The following is a 12,563-nucleotide window of genomic DNA, read 5'->3' on the forward strand; positions in this document are numbered from 1 at the left end:
ATCTATTATGTCATTATCGCGTAAAGTGCTTCAAAGCAGGATTCAATAAATTTAGCAGGGGCTCAAATAAGGCTAAAAACCCTAGCTGGGTAGGCTAAAAGATTTCTTAAGAACATTTTTACTCCGAAAAGCATGCGTTTCATTCTCTTCTGTCGATTAGCATCTACATATCCAGTGTTTCAGCATAGTGTCGCCATATGCTCGATATCCTCGAGATAAGTACGAACTGTGAAGTACCTTCTCACCCTTCACATTTCAACATAAAAAGCCTTTATCAATCTTGACTATCTCATATTATTGCAGAGTTCATCTATAGCGACATGGATGATGAAGGATTTGCGTTGGACGCGCCTATAGTCGTTACTGCACATGCATTTAATGACAATAATACCGAAGGAACAAGAAGTCAGTTCAAATTATCAGATTTGGCTGGTACATAAGCTATACATTGGAATGAGCTAATTGGGCAGTATCATCCAGCCCATTACTTTATTAGGTTTTCATGAGGAATCGAGTGATATCGTTTGAATTTTCCATTTTATTAACTGCATTGTGAGCACATTATCGTGCTTTTGAACATTGCACTTGTGTCTTCCTTATCACAGTTTCTACCATGGCACACAAGAACAAATCAGCGGATAGGGTGATTTATATCTCTAACGTATCAATTTCTTACAAATAGCATAATTCAAAAAATATCACTTTTGTACGAATCATCGTACCCTACACCATGTGCCACATGCTACAACGTTCGTAACCCACTCGTTTGGGGTACGCCATCCATTGTCGCACGGGTTGCAATCGAGCAAGTTGACGTGCTTCTTGTTGAAGGAGTTGCACCGCTCAAGGGGTTTCGTGGACCGGCTTGTTGAAGCAGTTAAAGTATCACATAAGGAAGACGGACAGGCCGACAGTCGTCATTGTCCGTGCAGCAGCATGTTCTCTTTAAGTGTTTATGTTGAGGCGCTTTTGTTGATGCTAAAAACTGGCGTGTTGACTAAGGAGTGGACAGCGCATAAGACCCAAACTGGCTGTCCACATGGTTTGCATGGCGAAAAGGGACTTCCACTTATGTTCTCGGTGGCTTTGTCTAACAAGAAAAGCACTTTTTCTTTAATTATTTCGAGCGACCACGCAACCACAAATGTCAACTACTATAAGATTTTGAGTTTGGAGCACTGTCGTAATGCCGTTCATTAGTATATAATAGTGATATATATCATACCGCATACGTGACAATCAGAGCGTCTTCCCGAATGCTGCTTGTGGTCCACAGGTGATCGACGCCATGAAACAGTGGAAACAATGGTAGGGCTCGCCCCGATTTTCGATAATCGTTCGATTGCGTGGGCCTGCATAGTTGCGCGTGTATTTGTGCAAGTAGTTGGCCAAGACCGACCATTGTCTCAGCTATTTTACATTGTTTGGCACAGGCCAATCGTTAACAGCTTTGACCCTCTCCGGATCTACACGATTGTCGTTCTTGTTCACAAAGCAGCCGGAAACAAATATATCTTGTGCAAAGAAAATGCACTTTTTTAAATTAGCGTCGAATTTGGAGAACTGGACGAAGATGATCAAGATGAACATCGACATCAGACTTCTCACCCGTTGTCTTACTTGAACAAATATATCTCGGTGCAAATTTTTTTTTCAATGGACGAAGAACATTCGCTACCATTTTGTTGAAACTTGTTATACCGTTCTTGAAACCTTGTGGCATTACTAATTATTCCCACAGCATACCATGTTTGCAATTAGTGGTGTATCATTTCCGCCCATTCCTATCTGATAGACACCATCTTTCAGATCAATCGCATTAAAAATAGTACTGCCAATCATTCGACCAAGAATCATATCCTTGCGTGGAACCGGAGTCTGGGTAGGTACGGTCATATCGCTCAATTTGTTGAAAGCGCGGACAATGCGCCAGCCACTTTTGGCTTTCCCGACACAGAAGATTGAGCTACAATGCGGACACTTGCCCTCACGCACATGATCAGCCTTCTGTCGCCGCGTAAAGATCTTCTCAGATGCAATGACTTGTTCTTTGACAGCGGCCACTGCAACGTGATACAATACTTCGTATCAGGAAGTATGTCATGACGAAAGCCTCCGTCAGATGGCAACTTTTAGAAAAATATCAGCATTTCCCTTGACAAGTCCATACACGGAGTTTGAGCTTAGAGCGTCACAGAACTTGTGGACGCTTATGATCTGAAGGATAATGACGCTCCGCCTCGTCGTACGCCCCACGCTTCTCGGCGGTAGTCCTGCAAGCCGAAGGGCCATGAGCTGAGCTCAAGCTATGACCCTGAGCTGCTGTGGTCGTAGACTCAGCCGTGTGAGAAACCACTGAGCTCGCTGGAGCGTGATGGATTATTCCATTTGTTGCAGGGCGATCATACGCAGGAAGTCGGCGTCGCGCCTTATTTTTGACAAACCTAAATCAAAGATGGCGTTCTACGGACACGTCCACTTCCTTGTGGCTCAACTGTAAGCTGTACAGCGAGCAAAGTTTTCGGTGCCGCTGCACCCGTCGCTCAAAGAGCTCCTCCTCATCTGGAGCGGTTTTGCCAGGGGCGAGCACCACAGGATTAGACCGCATTGCGGCTACAGGAGCTCCTCATCTTTGAACTCGAGATCGAGGCTGTACCGATCCATTGTAATTTCTTGGAGTACCAAAAAGCGAGCTCGGAGAGCTTTTCATTGGTCAAGCTCAGCTTCTGTAGTGGCCGGGGGCCCGACTGCCTCAACGCGTAGCGGTATCCGCCGAGCAAAGCATTATTCCACACAAGGGTCTAGAATCGAACATGGAATCGAGCGCATGAGAACCGCCATGTGGGCAGCCTTTAACTGCTGCTCCTGTGCCCCGTTGAGGCGATTGGTAATAACACCACTTCTATCGGAAATCGAGAGGTCGGTAAATAGACACGGTGTCCGTAAGGTTCGTGTAGGGCCCACGTCGCGCTGTTGTCGCACCTTGCCCTCCTCCACTTCCCATTTTAAAAAGGAGTATCCGACTGATAGTCGACTTCTTCCGAATTCTCGACGAAAAGATCCGTCGCCCGTGGCGGGCGCGGTGTGTGGCCCCAGGTTGCCGAGGGCTTGGCATGTGCTTCCCGTGAATCACGGACGTACTGTCCAGAGTTGCACCGCGTTCAGGAGACGAAAAGGGGCTCTGCCCGTGCTCGCCCTTGGAACCAGCGAGGCTGCGTGTTTTTCGTGTCATAGCTACAGGACTCAATGAGCGGAGAATACGTGAAGATGGCCCTTAAGACGTCACGATGACTCAGACACTCGAGCCTCGTACGAGGCGACAATTAAATGTGAATTGTGGGTATCCGAATTTTGATGGGGGAGAGTGGAACGGGGTTACACGTACCCTGGTATGAAAGGTTGGCTTACGCAAGATGGTGTGGCCGTACAAAGATGTGAATTACGAGTCGGTGTAATCACACTATGGCTACACCGTAACAAGAAGCCACTATATGGTGGGACTACCAGTATATATGCATATTAATTAGGTTTTGCTACTTCATTAGTGAAATCTATGGTTTTAGATATAGGCGGCTTTGCCGCGTATAAAACAGATAAATGCAGTTGTGATTCTAAAAGGGAGAGTATATTTGCCTTGGGTTAAGGTCTTGGGTACTCTTGGAGGTGGCCGATTGCGATCCGCTACACTCGTACTGGTTTTAGAATAGAACGTAAGGTCGGTGACCTTAGCTTAGCTTCCTCTAAGCAAAGAGCTACAGCAGCTTCACTGCAGTTGGCATGATACTTGCGCTTGCAAATAAAAAAGCTGGGCTTCCTGAGCTGAGTTCGGCGAGCTGAACATTGTTGTAACTTTCCGGCAGAGTGTTGTAGCAAATGTCGCTGATACAAATGGACACGAAATACGTAACTTGCGCATGGGGTGTCGGAGCGCAGAGAGTCTTTTCCTTGTTGAACAGCTTGACCGTGTGCTCTCAGGTATAAGCTGAGGCTTTTGGCTAGGTCTAGAAGAGCCACTACAATAACCGGCAAAATTTTTGGCAACCTCACCGAGAACAATTACCGCGTATTTGGTGAGGCTGATTAAGTCACTGAATAATGTACACAGAGGGGTCATCCGATCCACGTGCTCTGGAGAGTAGCCGGGTCAAGTGCAAATGCCCCCAGGCACAACTAGATCTGCGCAGTCTCTAAAAGACAGGTCCAGTGCAAGTTACAGTGTAGTCTACGTCTTACTGGGAATGTGCGTGCTGTGCTCTTGTGTGCTTACGCCTCACACTTTGAACAGTTATTTCAATTCATTGAATTCCATGTCGTCTGGATACCCGAAATTCACATTGCATTTGGTGTAATTATGAATATCCATTAGTATCAAAGTATCAATAATCACGAAGATGGTAGAACTTCAAAAAAGAGGGGTCTCTGGTAAGATATATCACTGAGCGGCGACAACGGCAAACACACTTGGACGTTCGTCGCAAGATCACTGACCGCAATGACATGCCGCATGCTTGTTTGCGTTAGTAGATGTGCTACAGCGTGTCTGGGGTACCCTAACGCATGATTTTGAACCGGCAGCAACAGCAAGTGCACTCTGATATTCGTTTTGTTATGAGCAGCAGCACTACCATGTCACATGACTATTCGCAGTAGCAGACGTGCTACAGCGTGTCTCATTTATTCAGAGGCAGCAATTCGAAGCATCGACAATGACAAACACATTCGAGCGCTAATATCGTCGCCAGTAGCTGCAGTAACATATCAGATGCATCTATGTGAGAGTAGACTTGCTACAGCGTGTTTCAGCTACCTAGATAGATCATTGAAGCGACGACAACAGTAAACGCACTTGGACGTTCGTCGCGATGTCGCCGACCACAATGCCATGTCACATGCTTTTTTGCGGTAGTAGATGTGCTACGCCGTGTCTCAGCAACTAAGATGGATCGTTGAAGCGGCAACAATGTCAAACGCACGTGGAAGTTCGTCACATTCTAACCAACTTCAACGACATGTCACATGTGTTTTTGCGTTGTTGTCTTTTCCATATTAATTGCTCGAGATTTAATTATTTCTTATGAAACTTATAGATAACTTTGTCATTAACACCAATCAATCTCGCTAGGCTCCGCGCGGGAGGCTTTTTGCCGGCTGGCAGTTCCATCTTTTATTTCGAGGCGTTGGGCCTTGCTCCCTTCCCCGTTAAGAGGATTTGTCCACTCTATCAGAAATTCACCTTGTGGAAACGATAGACGAAGACTGCATTGCGCGAAGTCCACAACTTTCGAATAAATCCGCACTAGGCAGCCAAGATCAACGTGTGGAATTAAGGAAGTGATTACTGTTCGTAACCTTTTACAATTACGCTGCGTAGGCCTTACTAGTTTGAAAGTGTCAAAATATTTGAATCATTAGTAGAGCTTAAATCTTCACTCAAATATTGAAATCAGGGATAGGGCCGTACACGTGTCAACACGATTCATTATTTTAAATACCAGTAGCTTTGCTACATGCTAAATCATGAAAGAAAGAAGATCTATACAAGTAGGGCCTTGCGGATTTTAAGCTAGATATTTTCATTGTTTCTTCATACGTCATTTTGGATTTTCTCAAGTCCATCCCAGACATATAAATCTATAAGCTTGTTGTTTCTTTCTTCAAAATGTTTCTAAAATCTGTCCGCAGGTTCGCGCTGCTCACCGTTTTGGCAATTGCAGTGCGTGCGGCTGATTTCAAGGAGGAAGATGATGTGCTAGTGCTAACGGAAAGTGACTTTGCAGAGGCTGTGGCAACTCACAATCCAATGCTGGTCGAGTTCTACGCACCCTGGTGCGGTCACTGTAAGAACCTCGCACCTGAGTATGCGGCGGCGGCAAAGAATCTTAAGGATTTGGATCCTCCCATTCGCCTCGCCAAGGTTGACGCCACGGCCGAGGCCAAACTGGCTGAGCAGTTTGCTGTCCGCGGTTTTCCCACCCTTAAGTTCTTTAAGGGTGACGTGGAAGCTGTCAAGGAATATGACGGCGGTCGCACATCAGCGGAAATCGAGAAGTGGGTGATTAAAAAGTCTGGTCCAGCTGTTGTCATGATCAATTCTGCTGAGGAGCTTGAAAATCTAAAGAAAGATAACGACGTTGTGGTGTTCACGGTGGTGGATGCTAAGGATGGCGAATCTCGCTCCATGCTCGAGACGCTGGCGGATAATGACGTTTTGGCTGTGTATGCTGCCTCGACTAATGTCGACTTGATGGTTGAAACTTCTGCTGTGAACGAGGTGGTATTGTATAAAAAATTTGACGAGGGAGTAGTCGTGTACAACGGTGATTTCGAGAAAAAGGCACTGAGTGAGTTTGTGAAGGCCAACAGCTTGCCACTTGTCATCACATTCTCCCAGGACTTGGCTCCCACGATTTTTGGCGGCGACATGACCGAGCACGTACTGGCTTTCGTCGACATGGACGAAGATTATGTTTCTGGCATCGAAACTGCTCTCAGAACGCCTGCTGAAGCGAATAAAGGCAAGCTCTTGCACGTCGTTATGCCTAGCACTGAGAAGCGCATCGTGGATTACTTTGGGCTGACAGAAGAAGAGATGCCTGTTGTTATGCTCGTGAATATGGCTGGCTCTATGAAAAAGTACGGATTTAACTACAAAGCTGATAGTCTCGTCGCCAAGATTGACGATGGTCTTGCTGACGACCTTGTCGCCTTCGAGAAGAGCTACTTCGAAGGTAAGCTGACTCCTTTGCTCAAATCGGCCGAGCCCGAGGACGACAGCGACGAGGCTGTCAAGGTAATTGTCGGCAAAGACTTTCAGGAACGTGTGATCAACAATGACAAAGACGTGCTGCTCAAGTTCTATGCTCCATGGTGCGGCCACTGCAAGTCTTTGGCCCCCAAATTCGAGGAACTGGCCGAAAAGTTTGCTGATGTTGAAAGTATTATAATTGCCAAAATGGATGCAACGGCTAATGAGGTTGACCACTCTGGTGTGGATGTGCGCGGTTTTCCAACAATCATCTTTTTTCCAGGTAAAGACAAGCAAAATCCAGTCGTGTACGATGGATCGCGCGATGTTGAAGGTTTCACCGAGTTTTTGAAGACCAATGCGCAGAAGTTCAAGCTAGACGGCTCGAATTACGGAGCAGAGGATGGCGAAGACATTGTAGAAGACGAAAATGAGAAAGAGGTGGCACAGGAGGATAAAAAGGAAGTTGAGCACGAAGAGCTTTAAGTATTTTAGATACTGGTTATTGCTACTCGTTACAAAGGATAAGAACGATAAAATCGTAAATGCAAATCTAGATCTTTAGTTCCCTATGTAAATTGGCGATCGAGGCGTCGCTGGAAAGTTTCAAATAATAACAAGAATGAATGTGAAAGTAGAAATCGCTGTCCGAGTGCTCAGCACATGCTACGCGGTGGGCATTGGCGGCATGATTCTCAGCTTACAAGGCGAAGATACCAGTATGTTGGCGACGTCTCAGTCTCAGGTTGTGTTGGTATAACAATCTCATGTTTTGCGCGTAGGCTACATTATGCTTCAGGTGGTATTCACCATGGTCTTCACGTGTCCATGGTAAGTTATTAAATGTTGTCGGCCTGATCGATAATGATGAACATTTATTGTGTTGAAGCTTGTGGGCCATTATCAGGTACTTTTTTCAAACTTACGATGTTGCTGTATTTCGCCAAATCTACGTGTTCCGGTAGGTTCTGCCGCGATCACGCAACTCGGCGAAAGATGGTGGTTTTGCCCGAAAAGAAAGCTAAGAAAAAGCCTGATATTGCCAAGACCTCCGTCAAGGTTGTGCAGCGCACGCAGGCTGAGATCCTGGCGGAGCAGCGCGAGCGAGTAAGAAATCTTCAAAATGTGAGCGAGAAGCCCAAGGTAAAAATTCCAAAGCGCAAAGGTCCTCCTTCAGCAAAAATGACACTGAATAAGTGATCAGCTATAACAACTTAAATGGTGCACCTGCTAATTGGCAGCAGTACTTAGTTTATTTATATGAAAAGTAAATAGGGGCTGGTTAAACACACGAGCGGGAGCACAATGCCCAGCTGGACGGTGCACGCAAGCGCTCATAGTTAGATACAGAGCGCCACCTCTCCTTTCCGCTTCCAATGCCTAATGGAAGCGCTCGAACACGCTCAAACGGGGGCTATCTTCGTCGTCGCTACTGCAACTAGAAGCGTTTTTGACACCACCAGAAGTAGCTGCAACACTGTCAAAAGCTTTGTTGTCAAGACTGAGCGACTGCAAACCAGTTGACCACGACTGACATTGCAAATCGTCGGCAGTGAATGGTGCCGATGAAGCCGTCGGAAAATCTTTCCACAGCTCATCAGATTGCAAGGAGAACTCAGAGTTGCTCGTCGCTGAAACAGTTGACGTGGAAGCGAGAGCAGGAGAAGAAACACTCGAAAGGCGTCGACCTTGTTGCACTGAAGTCTCCGAATGAGTAGCGGGATCCGAGATCGGTTCGTCTTCTGATGTAAGCGAGAATTTCATTAATGCGTCGATGGCATCTTGGAGATCCGGGTAGCTCGGTGATGACGTGCTTTTGCAAGTATTGGTTACGGGGACAGCTCGTTGATTTTCATGAGGAGCGCCAATGCTGCCGAGCTCTTGTTGCTTTGAATTGTAGCGCTCGCCAGAATAATTAGAGTGGAGGGTGGAGGGTGCGTTCATTATAGATGCTCCCCACGATGTGCTCCTGTCAAAGGAGGACAGGAGCGAACAAGTATCTTTAGCATATGATGACATCATGTGGTGATGCGAACGGAGCTGACGAAGTAATTGTGGAGTGTGCTGCTCACTGTAGAGGCCGCCACTGTAGGTGAGCTCCACAGACGGCGGTGGTGGTGCCATAATACCTACACTGTGGCCACTAAGGTGGTTTTTTTCATGTAGAAATATGCCTCCTCCCAGTTGACTTGATGGGCTAAACGGCGGCTGCGAATAGCCTTCAGTTTCTTCGTGAATAAAGCGACAGCGGCTACCATAAGGACAATGTCCGGAGCCCCAGTAAGACTTGCACTTTGTAGTTTTGTACTTGGGATGGCGTACAACATGGCGTAATTCGGCAATGCCATGGGCGAACTGGCACTTAGCTGTGGGAGAAAACATGTAAGGTGAGATTATTTTTCTCTGTTGGAGCCTCCTTAACAAAATCCTACCTCCATAACGGCAGTTGCCAAACTCTGAAAAGCGCTTGCACAGTTCTGTCTTATACAACGAAGACTTTGTGATATTTTTAGGGCTGTTTTCCTCGTTTATGTAAGATGCAGCTCCAATGTCTTCGGATGGCAGCGAGAAGCCATCGGGGCCAGTGACACCGGCAGAACTTTCGAGTTTTATAAATTCGCTGTCCTTACTCATTGAGTAATAGCCGAGATGATCCATGGATGAGAGAAGCATAGCGCTTCGAGTTAACGTAGTCTACGCAACTGACTGAAGGTTTAAATTACCACGACGTTCTCTATAGTAGGAGTAGAAAACCTTGGGGCACTGGTTTCTCTGTGGCGACTGCCCCTACACCAGTCAGCGTCAAGATGTTCGCAGGATGAAAAGTAATACTTTCGCGGAAGGTTGGGCTTTGAAGTAACGGGAAGAGGTGCGGTTCCTCAAGTGGTGCACTGTTTTCTAGTTATAATAGAATAGATGACGTCGCCTAGCCGATAAAAACATCAAGTACCTTAGCGTCACTTTAACAATAAAAAGCTTGATGGGTACAATGTAAAGTTTCAATTTGTGAAGAACAATAATTATGTCATGCACTGATACAGGAAAAACAGGAAAAAGACAATGAAACAGATTTCGTACCCATAGAGCACTTAAGCAATATAGCAAATTATTCTGACACGGGGCTAAAACTTAATGTTGTCTACTTAACTCATACACATTAAGTACAATGCTGTAAAAAAGTATAAATTTCACATTACCCTTGAAGTAATTGTGACTAAGTAATCGTCGGAATATAACGGAACTCCGAAAAGGAGGGTACACATCCACTTGGTAGAAAATGAAAGACAGTTTTATTATGAGTGATAGAACAACGCATATATTTATTTTTAGATCGAACAACATCACTCCTAATGTATGTGTACTTTTGAAATAGCAAAGCGGACTTACAGTGCTGCTTACTTAAGATGCTCTCGGTTCAGCTCCTGGTAGGAGCGCATAGACCACTAAAGCCTTACCTAGGCAAACGAACACTTCTGTTCAAAAACGAAACTGTATTTAATTGTTTTAGTTGCGGTAGAGCCGCCGATATCTAAAACTCTAGGTTCTCCCACTAAATATAGTAAAATCTAATTAATGTAGCAAGACCTAATTGATATAGTAATATGCATTCCAACAGGCAATCCTGCCACGCGGTGGCTTCTTGTCACGGTGTAGCCACACCACTGTGTTATTACACTAACTGTAATACACATCTGTGTGCGGTCGCACAAGATTGTTCGACCCGCTCTTTCTCATAAGGGCACGTGTAACCTCGTTACAAAAAACGGCCCATTACCGCTTTTGCCTTTCGAAATCTGCCTGAGACACCTGACCATACCACGCCAAACGGCTTCTGCTTCCTGGGAGAGGTGCATTTATGACTTGCCAAGCTCCGCCATAATTTTTATATGACACATTGCTTTTTCGATCCCAGTTGACGCACAGATCGTGGCGTGTTAGCCGGTTCGTGTTTAATTCTCACAGAGGATACAGTCTTTTCACAACTCGATCGTGAAATTGGCTAGAAGCTACACAAGTGCAACGAGGTCGCCGTGCCCTTTGCACATAAGTAGCTTTGACTCTCAAAGTTTGCTTTCACAACCGCATAGAGAACGACTTAAAAGTAGCGGATTGCGATCCGCTACACTAGTACTGGTTCTTGGAAAGAACGTTAGGTCGGAGACTTTAGCTTCGCTTCCTTTAAGAAAAGAGCTACGGCAGCCCCGCTGCACTTGGTAGCACTTGTAGTCAATCTACGCCTGAGTTGTTACGACTGATCCTCTGTGAGTATGGAGGAATACCGAGAATGGACACTAACGTGCGGTGCTTTGGTTGAAGCTGCTGGAAGGAGCGGAAGCGTCAGCTTCTGCGAGCGTTCGCGCCGCCTAATCAGGCATATCGCGTGAGATCGCGTCCCTTGCTGCCCGACAGGGCAAGAAGGAGTCGGTGGACTTTGTCCAAAAGTTGAGAACTCTTATTGCCAGGATGGCAGCAGATCCTGTGACCGTCTTTATGGAGCGCCTCCGCACTGGCGTGGCCAGAATGAAAGTCTTCCGTCTGCATCTGTCTTCCTTTGATGAAGCGGTGGACGTGGCATCAAATCCCGATTTCAACTTCAAGTCGGTTGAAATACACACCCTCAGAGCTCGTCGAGCGGGCCTGAGCCAATGAACCTCAGCTATGCTGAGAAGAAGGAGGAAAAGCTCCGCTGCTGGGCAGCGTGTAAACACCCGACGGTGTTTTGTTTGTGGAGATACTCGCCACCTTTGAACGGGTTGTCTCTTGCGCAAGGCGCGTAAAAGTTCGTCAAACCGACGTCCCGCTACTAACCAGTCTGGTTTGTCGCGGGGAAACAAGAAAACTCAGTAGGTGTGAGTTGCCCTTCTGGGGGAAGAAATGAGTTTTGTTGAGCCTCAAAGAGGTAGAGGGCAGCAGGCCCCAGCCCCGAAGAGCTGCATGCTCTTGAAAGCGGAACGTGTGTGCAAGCTGGGCTTGCTGGTCGTAAAAGCGACCGTAAAGAGCTATGATAAGCCATGTAAAATCCTTATCAATTCCGGGGTGTCAAGCAATTATGCTCGACGGTCCACGATCGAAGAAAGTCAGCTGTGTGGTGAGGCGCTGTTGGCGCGGTTGAGTGACACCGTCGCTGTTCGCTTAGCGACGGGTACATGTGTCACTGTTCCGAGGATCCCTGTAGACACCGGTGTCAAGTTCCTTGACTTTGATAGCTTGGAACGCTGTCTAGTCTTAGACTTGGATGCAAGGTATGACCTTATCCTTGGTATGGCATTGTTGGAACACCATGAGCCATGAATTGATTGGAGGTCGAAGACTCCGGGCGCTACGCGCACGTCTCCTGGTGCAGCTTTGGTGAGTCATGAATTCACCTCTGCTAGAAAATAGAAGTGCTATTGGCGCGGGCACTGGACCGGAACAGTCAATGTGCTAGATATCGGAGTATCCGAGCTTTCAAACACCGAAGGTGTATCGGACAGGAGTACCAAGCGTGACTTGAGGCCTGAACGTGGAGGTACGTAACCCAGTGAGCGCTGCTCAAGTATTGGAGCAGTCGCTGCATGGAAAGAATGGCATGGTTGGACGAGGTTCGAGGCATCAAGGGCGAAGCCCTTGTGATGCGCGTAGAGTGGCAGATTACCCACTGTGGAATTAGCAGCTCTTCGTCGGATGTTGTTTATAACATCAACGCTTCGATGGAGTAGGGAGTGGAGACACTGGACGACACCGAGTGCGTGTTCGTACTGATCTCGATGAGATAGAACCTCTATAGAGAGGAGACGGCGAAGCCGTATGTTATCTGCAAGACGCAGGGCGTCGACCC

At 46.7% G+C, this 12,563-nt stretch overlaps 4 protein-coding genes across 4 annotated transcripts; 3 read left to right on the forward strand and 1 right to left on the reverse strand.

Moving 5' to 3' along the window:
• Window positions 1–613: 613 nt before the first annotated feature.
• Window positions 614–1,200, forward strand: PHALS_06165 (uncharacterized protein; the record flags this gene model as incomplete). The annotated part of the gene is made up of 2 exons (XM_024719406.1): window positions 614–643; window positions 832–1,200. 2 exons carry the CDS (start codon window positions 614–616, stop codon window positions 1,198–1,200), a joined length of 399 nt encoding a protein of 132 aa, XP_024584708.1.
• A 4,459-nt stretch (window positions 1,201–5,659) lies between these two features.
• On the forward strand, window positions 5,660–7,231 carry PHALS_06166 (protein disulfide-isomerase domain; the record flags this gene model as incomplete). Its single annotated transcript, XM_024719407.1, has 1 exon — window positions 5,660–7,231. The coding sequence occupies one exon, from the start codon at window positions 5,660–5,662 to the stop codon at window positions 7,229–7,231; it is 1,572 nt and encodes a 523-aa protein (XP_024584709.1).
• A 136-nt stretch (window positions 7,232–7,367) lies between these two features.
• Window positions 7,368–7,945, forward strand: PHALS_06167 (uncharacterized protein; the record flags this gene model as incomplete). Its single annotated transcript, XM_024719408.1, has 4 exons — window positions 7,368–7,464; window positions 7,528–7,576; window positions 7,635–7,652; window positions 7,711–7,945. The coding sequence occupies 4 exons, from the start codon at window positions 7,368–7,370 to the stop codon at window positions 7,943–7,945; spliced, it is 399 nt and encodes a 132-aa protein (XP_024584710.1).
• A 180-nt stretch (window positions 7,946–8,125) lies between these two features.
• Window positions 8,126–9,418, reverse strand: PHALS_06168 (CCCH-type Zn-finger protein; the record flags this gene model as incomplete). Its single annotated transcript, XM_024719409.1, has 2 exons — window positions 8,126–9,111; window positions 9,178–9,418. The coding sequence occupies 2 exons, from the start codon at window positions 9,416–9,418 to the stop codon at window positions 8,126–8,128; spliced, it is 1,227 nt and encodes a 408-aa protein (XP_024584711.1).
• Between the last annotated feature and the right edge of the window lie 3,145 nt (window positions 9,419–12,563).

This window comes from Plasmopara halstedii (assembly GCF_900000015.1).
Source record: "Plasmopara halstedii genome assembly, contig: Scaffold_2956, whole genome shotgun sequence".
Classification (NCBI taxonomy): domain Eukaryota; phylum Oomycota; class Peronosporomycetes; order Peronosporales; family Peronosporaceae; genus Plasmopara; species Plasmopara halstedii.